At 32.1% G+C, this 12,880-nt stretch overlaps 1 protein-coding gene across 2 annotated transcripts in view; it reads right to left on the reverse strand.

Moving 5' to 3' along the window:
• Positions 1–487: 487 nt before the first annotated feature.
• The window catches only part of LOC142356601 (adenylate kinase isoenzyme 5-like), an 86,409-nt gene continuing 74,016 nt past the window's right edge, over positions 488–12,880 (reverse strand). Inside the window, exons 8-9 of one of the 2 annotated variants that reach the window (XM_075408474.1) lie at positions 2,041–2,204; positions 488–658 (exon numbers count right to left, since the gene is read on the reverse strand). In XM_075408474.1, the coding sequence (XP_075264589.1) occupies positions 500–658; positions 2,041–2,204 (323 nt within the window). In that variant the 3' untranslated portion in view covers positions 488–499. Of the gene's footprint in view, positions 659–2,040; positions 2,205–5,749; positions 5,964–12,880 lie in introns of those variants that run through there. The other variant, XM_075408475.1, reaches the window with a different exon arrangement.

The following is a 12,880-nucleotide window of genomic DNA, read 5'->3' on the forward strand; positions in this document are numbered from 1 at the left end:
AACTTAGAAGATATATATATATATATATATATATATATATATATATATATATATATATGTGTGTGTGTGTGTGTGTGTGTGTGTGTGCGTGAGTGTGTGTGTGCTTGTGTGTGTGTATGTGTTTATATATGAAAGCACACTACATTTGTTTTTTATAACCAAATCGTATGTAATCAAAGATGTATGCCTTAATTGAAGTAATCAGAAATTACATCAATAAGTAAGAATAAGTTTTAATTAAATATTTTGATGGATGTGATAAAGTTAGCCATTTGATATTTGTGAGCATTTTGGTTTTAATCTTTACAGCTATGCCTTTTGGTTTTCTTGTTTCCTTCAAAAAATATCAAAAGAGCCTCTTTTTTCTCTTCATTTCAAACCCTTTCAAAATTTGTCTTCAATGAGCAATTTTTTGTTCCATGAGTTTTAATTTTGGGAATCATATTCGATGCTCTAATCATAGTGAGAAAACTGTAACATAGAGTAGCCATGAAATTGATTAACATAAAATTGAGACATATATTATAGATTCAAATGAACTCACTGTTTTCTCGAATTTGTCCAGTTGTTCCTCTGACCTCGGGAATCCTTCTAGAATGATCTTCTCTGATGAGGCATTTTTAATCACTGCTCCCAAAATGGCAGCCAATGCCAAGTCCTTAAACACGCTCTGTTCTTCAATCAAAATAAAGACGTAAATTTATTTGGTCTGACAAATTCATTGGCGGGTTGTTTCTTTGCTTTGGATGTATTTACATCTCTTTTATAAGTATACAAGCAACCAAGCAAGAATTTTGGAGAAAGATTGCTTCAGCTCCTTAACCGTGGTTTTTCAAGATAATTTCAATGTACTCAAAGTATTATAAGCAGAATTTAGATTTTAATGGAGACCCTACGCATTTTCGTAAAAACTCTGACGCATTCTTGTTGAATTTCTTGGGTGACAATGGAAACTGAAATGATGAAGACCTTGATAAGCATACCTAATCCTGAACTAGTCCCAAAGTGTGAACAAGAACCGCAAAAAATTATTTGGTGTGCTGGGTTTCGAAAGTAAGAAAGCTTCAGAATGTGTTGTCTGTATCGGATTCATCTGTTTCTACAATTTTGTCTGTATCAATTTCTTCATTTGCAATGAAGGTTTGGCATGTTCAGTTTTAGAATTTAAGAAAGACACCCTATGTTCGATTTGAAAACTTTAAGAAAACGTCGGCATGTTTGGATTCAGACGTAAAAATTTTCGTTTTTCTTATTCACAGTTGAAACTGTTTGTTTATAATGTAGTCACAAAAGAAGATAGAAGTTAATGTCCGCTACTTTGATTGTAGATCTTCGAAGAAAATGCTTCATTAGATGCAGAAAAAGTTTACTGAATTTTCTTTCTGAGATTGTCGATAAAAGATCATCAAAATTTCGCATTTGTCGACTGGAATTGGTTTCACGTGTAATTTTTACTTGGAAAATTTCGTAATTGAATCCCAAATCTCGCATTTGGAAACTCAACTGACATTAATCTCTGCCAATCCAATAATTTAGTTTAAAATAAGCAAAATTCGCAGGATAAATAAGAACACATGTTTTTAGTATCTGAAATAGACTCTGTTGAACAAATCCAGCAAAATTGCTCAAAAAGAGACCCACCGATGATGATTTGCTGTTTGAAAACCAAACAAACCGACGATATTGAAGGAAAAACGTAAAGCCAGTCGTTGTTTCTGTCTAGCTAAAACCAAAATTACCGTAATTTTCACGTTTAAAGTCGAGAGTTTCTGGTGTAGAGGGGGGAGTTTTATTATGAGGCAAGTTCAAGATCAAGTAATTTTCATTTTTGTTTTCGGATTGATTTTGTCTCCCCCCCCCCCCCAGAATAATGGGCATAACTTTTCGCGCCTAGGTGCACGTGCAATTTTTACATTGTAAAGTGCTATATAACAAAACATGAATTGCAATTGGGTGCATAAAAAACAGCGGGGGGGGGGACAGAACAGATCTTGTTTTATCTACTTTTCCCAGGAATGTGGTATAGCAAATAACACTTACATGTGGAATGTCTTGTCCTTGTAACATAGTGGTTTTGAGAGCCTGTCCGAGAGTAGTCTGAGAGAGGGCTTCTTGAGAGAGAATGTCGCTCACTCTCAGAAGAGAGAACCCGTGAGACTCTTGCAAGTAGGACACCAGTTGTGAAGAATCAGCAGTCGCAGAACCTGATTGGATCAAAAGCAAATCCAATGTGTGTTTTCTGTCTCATATACTTAAAAAGGTTTGCTTGAAGAATTACACAACTAGGATAGGCTCAGTTTAAAACCGAAGAAAAAACTATCGGTAAAAGTCTGTGAAAAAAATTGGGGTGCCAATTTTTTTTTTACAGACGCCAAATTCGAAGGCAGTTCATAAGAAAATTCAGGATAAAGTTTTGAGGTTTCCCCCTATTTTCTCTTACCATTATACGCCACGCACACACACCTTGATCATAGTAATGGTACTGGTCATCGCTAAACTAGGACCTTTTGGACTCATTGATGACCTGTCGAGTAGATTTGTTATTTTGGCACATAATTTATACCATATGTGTTGCAAACAAGTGTACATCCTACTCGAGAACAATTTATTATTATTATTGTTTCAATTTCTGCCTGATGTCAATTCTAAATGTGCTTTGCTTCATGGCCAAAATCGGTTGAAATAAAAGCCTTTTATTCAAAGTGCGCATACTTATTTTCTTAAAATAAAAACGTTTGCATGACATTGAGTAACCCTGTGCAGAACCATATAATATTTTTTGTCATATTAAATTTATTATGCAGATTTGCATTCATTCTTAGTGAACCTCACAACCTATCTTATGTAATCTTAATTAACACATGTGAACAACGCTTACCATCAGTGAGACACATGATAACATATAAGCGAGAAAACGTAAGCAGAGTTCGCGACAAAAAAAATTATTTCAGTCAGGGTAAAACGGTTTGCAATGAAAGATTCATTGCTGTGGTTTCTACTTCAATATCTTAACGCATTATAAAAGTAGACAATTCTGACTCATAAATATGCGGTTTGCATATTACAGGTGTGTTTTCTGGTAATTAGGCGGATAAATTAATCCCGTGTTCGGTTCGGTTCTGCTGGTTTCATTTCAATGCTCGGATCTGCTCCGTTTTAGCTCCGTACGTTAAGCACCCCCCGTTACAGAGGTGTCACAGTATAGTAAATCGTTATCTAAAAAATTGGTACACGCATGTGGTACAAACCCAATAAACTGAAGGCACAACTGGAAACTATGCTGAGGTATAGCGACGAAACCAACCCAAGAAGAGTCGTTTTATGTCGGTTTTTTGTAGATTTTATTGATTTTTAAAATGTAAGAACTGTCGATTATCGTCATTTTTGTAGGTATCGTCGGCAATTTAGGTGAGAATTGTCGATTATGGTCTTTTTTGCGTTTCCGTTGCTGTCAAGCGACATATACACGCATGTGCGTGTATATATAACCATTTTTTGGAGTCAAGTTTTGTTTCTAACGAGCTGAATTTACGAGACTTACTGTTTACAGATTCCTGTCTTGATAAACAATAATCTGCGAGTTTAAAATGGTGATCGGGCAATTAAAACCATAAATCAATTTTTTCGAGGAAAAAGTTTTGAACTAGAGCAAGGTCTTGAGGTTTCGTGTTCGTCAGTTTGCTTAGCAGATAAAAAAGCATTTCATTTTTCTCGTTTCATAGCATAACTCTTCGTAAACATTTTTGGTGCTCAAGACTACAGACTTCAGGCTGGTTTCTTCCTTTAATAGGAGGAATTCAGAATTCTTAGACAAAACTATAATCTATAACATTTAGATTACATGATCTCAATTGATGCTCATATACACTATGGTACCAAAAGCCACTTACAGCACAAATTGTGGTCTCTAAGCGTTACTTTTGCTCAAAACGTTTGATTTGTGCTAAGGCGTAGAACGTTTGTGACAACTTGAAGTTTCAAACTAGTTTTTTTTCATTCTCTGCGCTTACACAGAAAAGATATTTAATTTGTTTTGTTGGTTTGTAATTTGCCACGCTGCTGCAATTTGAAATTTCTGATTTTCATGAACAGAAAACAAAAGCAAGTGAGCTTCAGATCAAGATCTAGGAGACAGTTTGTATACGAACGATACAAAAATAACAAGCTCAAGGCGTCTCTCCAGCGAAGGAATTGTTCGGGATCGTGGAAGTAATTTAACAAAATTTTTTGACGATAAAGACAAATTTTGCAACCAATTTGAGTTCGGACAAGCGGTCATTTATGTTTTGGGGTAAAATGCAAACAGAGGGACTGAAAACTGTTTGTGAGATGTTTAAAGGAGCTAAAGTTTTGAGTTCATCTAAAAAATTTGAAAAGTAGTTTTTTCAAGACATAAGTTTTTAGGAAGATGATGCTCCTGTGAAAAAAGAAAACAAAAATTGTCAGCAATTTTTTCAACAAAAAAGATTGGGAGGTAGCGGAATGGTCAGAAAATGGTCCCGATATCAATCCAATATAAAATTAACCGAAGATTTCGAAGCAACCATTATAAAAATAGACCGTTCTTTGGGAACATTTGGAACTGCGGAAAAAATGACCCAGATGTCGTAAGAAAATTGTGCAAAAAAGAAAAAAAATGGTCGACGTTTTCTAAAAAATTGTTTGGAGAATTTCATAAATCTAATTGATTGCTCAACAAAATAAATCTTAAAAAACCTTTGTCTCATAGCAAACCATGACTGATTAATGACCTCCCAAAGGTAATTATAAAGGTAAATACATCCCTATATATATATATATATATATATATATATATATATATATATATATATATAAACTTCTGCTGAGTTTCGTATTTTAAAACTTCACGTGGGTGTTTTTACTACCTATTATTATATCATGCTTTTCACATCAAGTTGATCATACGAGATCCGTTAGAATTTTTATCAGTTGTTAGCTGGCGTTGTTTTTTTTATTTCAGATTGTTCGTAGTTAAAGGCAGAAACTCTGCTCGTGAACAAATCACTCGCAAAAAAAGTTAGAGAGAGAAAACATTTATTAATTGCAATTGATCACACACACATAAAAAGTGTAATTGAATTTATTGAGTGAACAGAGTAACCCAGAGATGCTGTAGAGGGGGCGTAGAATATCAGGCGAAAACTCAATTAGGCGAAAACATTTTTTGTAGCGGTTAGGCAAAAATTTTGAACTGAAGTTTCGTGGAGCTTAGGAGAATAGCAGTTAAAACGCATTTATAAGCGCTGCTTCAAAATCCACTTGACGCTCTAGAGTACTCAAGTGTCCCAAACAAATGTCTTTACTTGAAAACCAGTATATTAAGCACATTTAAATTCTATCATTTTTTTGGAATTATTTTAGCCCTTCGGTAACCTTCTGGCTAAAGTATTTAGCAAGAGACGGAAGAAAGAGAGAAGAACGTGATAAAAAATTCATTTTTATGTAAATAGTTGTTTAGCGTTTAGTTTAAAAATTCAAAAAAATGGTTCCCTTAATGTTGGACGGAGATCAAACGAAGTGCTACAAATTCTCAATATGAAACAATTGACCTTTTTGTGAGGTATTATCATCTAGTCATTTGTTATGGACACTTGAGTTCTGTATAGCGTCAAATGGATTTTGAAGTACCGCTTTTGAGTGTTTTAATGGTTAGTCGCCGAATTTCCACAAAATTTCAGTTTAAGTTTTCGGCTAATCACTAAAAAAATGTGTTCGCCTCGTCGATTTTTTTGCCTAATATCCCATCCCTCACTGTAGAATAGCAACAGCCGTGTGTTAAGAGTGAAGCTCGAAAACTGCTTTCTAAGTTTCGTTATGAAAAATTTGTTATTCTTTAATTTTCAGTCCGGTGAAAACAGTTCGAAATAGAGTCTGAGATAAAACTTATCTAGCAGAGTTCAACAAATACTAGAACCATAGCTATCTCCCCGATGCAGAATTTTCTGAAAAAGAGCAAACATTTGCATAACTAGACGGTGCTGCTTGTTGAAAATGCGTCATTGCGTTTCTGGTCAAGCAAAAAAAGGGAGAAACAGGACAAAGAGAAACGGTAATGTGCGTCAACAAAGTTCCAACCCTTGTTATATTATATTTAATAATAAAACGCAAAAGCTGTGATTGAAAAACAATGAACATAAACCATTGGAGATATATGTACTTAGCCAATTTTTTCACCTTTTTTAAAAAAAAACATCAAGCAGTTTTGCGCAAAAAAAGGGCACTTAAAGAAAACAACTCATTACAAAAAAGATCTTTTGTTAAAGAGAACATCAACCAAAAAAATCGTCATTGCAATAGTTTGTTTTGAAGAATATTGAATATTGAATAAATCATATTGAAAAGACGAAACAGTTCATATTACCGTAATTTCTGTTTTCGTCGAACTCAAAACAAATAAATCGATATATTAAAGCTTCAACTGAAAAACATGTCAGATTTTTATTGAAAAAACAATTCAGCGTAATCAATTTTTGTAAGATATTCCGAGTTTTTAAACAAGTTTTTTCGAGCTTTTTTTGTGCTGCCTAGGGCAATCAATATTGACAAGGAAGTGGCGCGTTTGACGACCACATAAAATAAAAAGATTGAAAAACAGTAGTGGATAAAACAATGCTTCAAGCTACCAGCAAAAATTTGACCCTTTCTCCAAGCGCTAATCACGCATGTCGAATCTGGACAAATTTTACTGATTTCTGGAAGCATTGTTTTATCCACTACTATATATTAGCTCTATATTCACTTCTTTTATATTTTAAATCTATCATTTCTTGTCTCACTTAGTGCAAACCACTAGTACAGAGTTAAGCTGGTAATTAACTGTTATCAGACGGATCCGTGAAGCGGTTTCACCGATAGTTTGGGTTCTATCCCCACTGACTCCAGTGGACGTCCCCAGATACTAGTATAAAACTAATCAGAGAAACTGCTTCGCAGATGAGATCGTGTAACAAGCACGTAAACAAACTTGCGAAAAAACTTGAACAAAAAAGAAAACTTGAACAAATATTGGAAGAAATATTAAAATAAAAAAATTTTCATATATCCCCTAATCATTATTTAATCAATTTAAAACTAAAACTTTCTGTCTCACTTAGCGTAGTGGTTAAATCATTGAGTCTAGTTAAGTTGCTTTAGCAAACGGAAGGTTTGGGGTTCCTTCCTCACTGACTCCAGTGAACGTCCCCCGACTCTAATGATTTACTATGAAACTAAACGAGATAAAAAAACAAATTCACAGTTCTTAAAAAGGATAATCCCTGCTGTGAGACTGTATATGGGACACACTGTGATGGGTATACAGTCAAAAACACTGAGATCGGTGAAAACACAGTGATTAGTGTTTTTCTATGTCTTCTTGAATATTATACTTATAAACATGCTCTCTGAAATGATTTCTAGTATGACCATATCTATATCTATGAAGATAAATACATAGTCTACATTTCCTATTTCTAAATCTATATAATGATATATGTTTGTAAAAATTACACATACTACACGTTAGATATTGATCAGGATCAGAATAATGATATCCCAAATGTTCTATATAATCTTTAACCTTAGCCATATTTTTACATACATAACAAGAATATGCTAATTCTTTACAGTTATTACAACCTTCTTTCCAAGGTTTATTTATACACTTATCGCATTTCATTTTCATTTTTCGAAAAATTATTTTTTGATTATTTCCCCAAAAGATAAATACATCATGTCTCAATCAACTAATACTAGTGTCATGAACTTCTACGATGTCTGTAATCTATCCTTTGAATCAAAGAAGGCTTTATACAGGCATCAATCATACGATCTCAAACATAAGGAACTTTTGGAGAAAATGTTTGAGTCTGAAGAAGAGGAACTCTCGGAGAGGGTGTATAATTTGGATGAAGATGATTATATTATTAAAACTAAACCAGCCACCAAACCTAAAACTAAAACTGAAGAGGATATCTACACCAGAATTAAATCGGCGAAGCCGTTTCACGGATATGAATGTAAAGAATGTCATGAAGAATGTCATGAATGTCATGAAGAATTTAGAAGTAAAGTAGCTCTAACTACTCATTCATATAGTCACAATCGCATGTATCTAGAAAACACAGAAGACTTCGATATAAACTCAAGTCAGAACATGAAAGAATTTTTGTATTACTGATAAAGGTGGGAATTACATTGAAGATATAGATGAAGCAACTAATTACTCTTTAGAAGAAATTAAAAACTGTTACCAGTTTCGTAAAGTTAAGAGTTTTAAATATAAGATCACGGCTGAATGTGATTATAAGAAGAGAACCAAAGAAGAAGTTAAAACTACTAAAATATTTTTCAATACTGATTATATTAATAATAATGCAATATATGAATATGGTGACTTCAATCGGTGGCCAGATTTCAAAAAGGAATTATATGAAGGTTATGGTTATGATTTTGAGTTTCTAGGAATAAGAAGTATTCAGTTAAACATTGAACCAACTAAAGCATCTATTGGTAGTTATATAGATTTACCTCCAGATCTCTAAAACTCTAAATCGATATTAAATATACGTAGTTATAAATACAATTGCTTACAATTAACTATAACTGCTTGGCTACATCCCGCCCCACACCATGCAACTCGAGAAAGTAAATATGTAGATAAACTAATTGAACCAAGACAACAACATGAAGATGATTTTGCTTATATAATAAGAATACAGAAATTGTATAGTATTAATATTTGGGTATACACATTTTGTGGTAATGGTAAAATAGAATTGTTTAAACAAGTGGATGATTTTAACAAAGATAGAAAAGATATAAGAATACTAGTTTGGAGTAATGGTCAAATAGAACACTGCGCTCTAATTAAAAACATTGAAACCTTGTTAGAACGACCAAATAAAAACAACATTAAATATTATTATTGTGATAGGTGTACCAATTGGTTTAACTCACAAAATAAATATGATAAACACAAATGCAGCACCTCAATCAAACCACAGATTGTTTGTCCTAAGAAAAAACATATTACTTTTGTAAATGAACACAAACGTCAGAATATAAAAAAAAATAACTGTCGATATAGAATGTTGCATTGTTGATCCACGAAGCGGTTTCACCGATGTCTCAACTAATGATTGTAAATATGTAATAGCTGAACATATTCCAATAGCTGTGGGTTACACCTGGCAAGGTAACTTCAAACACTACTTCGGTCTTGGCTGCATCAAAAGATTTGCTAGAGATCTGTTAGAAATAGAAACTGAGAATAATTTCAAACATAATGAAAAGATGATATTCACAGAAGAAGATAAATTATATCATGAAACTAATAACACTTGTAATATCTGCAGTAAAACATGTATTAATAAAGTAAGAGATCATTGTCATGAAACTGGTAAATATAGAGGACCATCATGTAAAATATGTAATCTAAGATGCAAACAACAAAACTTCATTCCAGTAATATTCCATAATGGCTCTGGCTATGACTTCAACCTACTATACAGTGAACTCTTTAAACAAAATAATGATAAAAGAAAAGTAGATAACATACCACTAGCTGCTGGTAAGTCTAAGATGTTTAGCATTGGTTGTCTTAAATTCTTAGATAGATATAACTTCTTAGCTATGCCCCTAGATCAAATGGCAAAGATATACGGATGTAAAACTAAAACATTATATCCATATGAATACTTTGGTTTAGAGTCATTGGGAACCACGACCAAGTCGTATAGTAGCAAAGCTACCTATAATAATCTTATAGGTAATCTAAAAATAGAAGACTTCAAATCCTCACTACATAATAAATTACCAACACAAGAAGAAGTAGATAACTTTAATAATGAAAACTGTAATAAAACTGATAAAGATCTAACTATAGAGTAATTACAAAATGATGTGGAAATTTTAGACTATTGCATGAATGAATATGTTAAACTAAGTATGAAAGAATTCAAGCTCAATCCACTACATTACGTTAGTCTCCCGGGTTATAGTTTTGATTGTTGGTTAATGTCAAGCCGTTTAACATTAGATGCATTACAAGATAAACAAATGCTAGATGATTTTGTTGGAGCAAAGCGAGGTGGTAAATGCGGAATAATGGGTGATAGATATATAAATATTAGTAATACTAATACTAATGCTAATATTAATGATAATACTAATTATAATACTAATACTAATTTTAATACTAGTACTAATACTAATACTATTCAGGGAACCTGCTTCGCAGATACTAATGATAAAGTTATTAACAGAAATATCTGGTACATAGACGCAAACAACCTATATGGTTATGCAATGATGCAAAAGTTACCTTATAAGGATTTTGAGTTTATTACTACTACTACTCTAGATGTAATATTGAATACTCCAGATGATAGTGATCATGGTTACTATATAGTTTGTGATATTGATTATACTAATGAATGTAAAGAGAACAGAACAGTTAGCACTAATGCCTAATAAGAGAAAGATAAATGATAATGAATTGGGATACCAACAAAGAGAGAAAAGTAAAGCAAGATCCGAAAAATTAATCGTAGACCAAAACAACAAAACAGAATATATGGTTCATTATAGGATGTTAAAGTTCTATGTTAAGATGGAAGTAAAAGTAACAAAAATACATAGAGTAATTAAATTTAAACAAGATTATATATGTAGCGATTATATACAAAACAATACAAATAAAAGAGCAACAGCTAAAACTGAAGCAGAAAAGGATGTAAGGAAATTAGTGATTAACTCATTATATGGAAGAATGTGCATGAATCCTCTACACTTCTTTCAAAGCAAGTTCTTGCATGATGAAGAAAAGATAACGAAAAGTGTAAGTAAACCAACATTTAAGAATATAATTAGATATAGAGATTATAGCCAAATAGAATATATAAAGAAAAAAATAGAATATGATTCTCCAGTATATGTAGGTGTTACTATCTTAGAATTAAGTAAATTACACATGTATGATGTATTCTATAATATTCTACAACCATCTCTCAAAGATCTACAACTCCGTTATATGGATACAGACAGTTTCGTATTAAGTTATAGTGAAGGTAAAGTTAGTGATGAGCATATGGACTTAAGTAATTTAGACATACCTATAAAAACTAATAATAAAGTCCCCGGCAAGTTTAAGCACGAGCTGGGGAGTAGGATTATTGGGGAAATTATAGCATTGTCCCCCAAAACATATAGCTTCAAAAATTATCCTAAAAACACTAAAGAAAAAGGAATAAAGAAGCATATTAATGCTAGGCACATAGATTATTATGATGCATTAATGAATAATACACAGAGAACAGTAGATGAATGTAGAATACAAAAAGTTGGTGATAACATGACAACAACAAAGACAAATAAGATTAGTTTAAATATATTTGATGATAAAAAGTTTTATGTAAATAATTTTAAAAGCTATCCTCATGATGAGAATCTATATCTTTTCAAAAGAGATTTAATATAAATGATCCGACAAGCATCAGTGAACGAGCAAACCTCGCGGTTTACCAAACTGCTTCGCAGATCATTAGATGGAGACAAAGACCTACTGGTTAACATTATTCTAGAACTAACCATTAATGATGATAGAAAGTTAATTGAAGTTGCTATTATATTATATAACAAGCTCTGCTAATTTTTATAACAAATAATTATAGACCTAATTCATTCATTACATCCATATGGTTGGTAGTTAGTATATAATAAATCATTATCTGAGCCATATATTTGTTCATATTATCCACTTTTTACTCTTATTATAATTTTTCAATACATATAAAATGACTAAACTACATAAACTTATAGAATTAAACAATCTAGAAAAACAAAACAGAAGAAATAGATTAGAAGATAAATTAAAACCACAAAAATATTATGGTGAAATAGAAGAGTTATTCGATCCCTTAACTAAAACTATCAGTGAAACTGCTTCGCAGATAAATGAAAACACTGAACGGAATCTCGCATTAGGTGAACAAACATTAAGAGCAATAGATTGGCAAAATCAAGAGTTAGATAGACAAACTAATATGATTGGTGAAACTGCTTCGCAGATCAAGCAAGCTGGTTCCCAGTTTAATGAAACTGCTTCCAAGATGGGTGAAACCGCTTCACAGATTGGTGAAACGTTAAAGCGGACAATAAAGCAAACTCAAAATATAGCACCAGTTTATGTTGATACAAAAACAGCCAAACTTCTTCATGACATGGGGGCTCAAACTAATCCTCAATTAAAATTAGAACTCGTAGATTTACCTAGTAGGAGATATAAAATGAATGGTGTTGATATAACTCTAGAGCAGGGTGCATTTTTAGTTAAGGATAATGTATATGAGTTTTCAGAAGGATTTACTGATTTTCTTACTAAATCAAATGTAACATATGATGATAAGGTTGAAGAAGATGAAAACAAAATTAAAAGGTTTTTAAAGGATATTAGATATGATTTAGGAAAAGGGGATAAGAAAAGCGCTAGATATAGAACAATAAAACGTATAATGGAGGTAAGAGATGATATACTTGGCAGGGGATTAAATGGCAACCCAAATAATTTAGTAGAAAGACTAGAATTATTAATACTAGAAACAAAAGCTGGTCATGATGAATTTTAAGATGAAATGTTAGATATATCTAAGCAACTAATAACTATGAGTATTATTAATCAAGAACAATTAGATAATTTTGTTTTTAACTATGGTAAATGAATAATGATGGAAAAACAACAACAAATTTTATTAGCTAAAGAAGTATTCAGTCCTCAAATAACAAAGTTTAAAAGACAAAGAATAATACCACTATATAAAGATGAAACATAGTCAGCTAATTTAATTGATAAGTCATCTCTATGTAAATACAATAATAATTA

The sequence above is a fragment of the Convolutriloba macropyga genome, unplaced genomic scaffold (assembly GCF_964194025.1).
Source record: "Convolutriloba macropyga unplaced genomic scaffold, txConMacr16.3 SCAFFOLD_297, whole genome shotgun sequence".
In the NCBI taxonomy this organism is placed as follows: Eukaryota; Metazoa; Xenacoelomorpha; order Acoela; family Convolutidae; genus Convolutriloba; species Convolutriloba macropyga.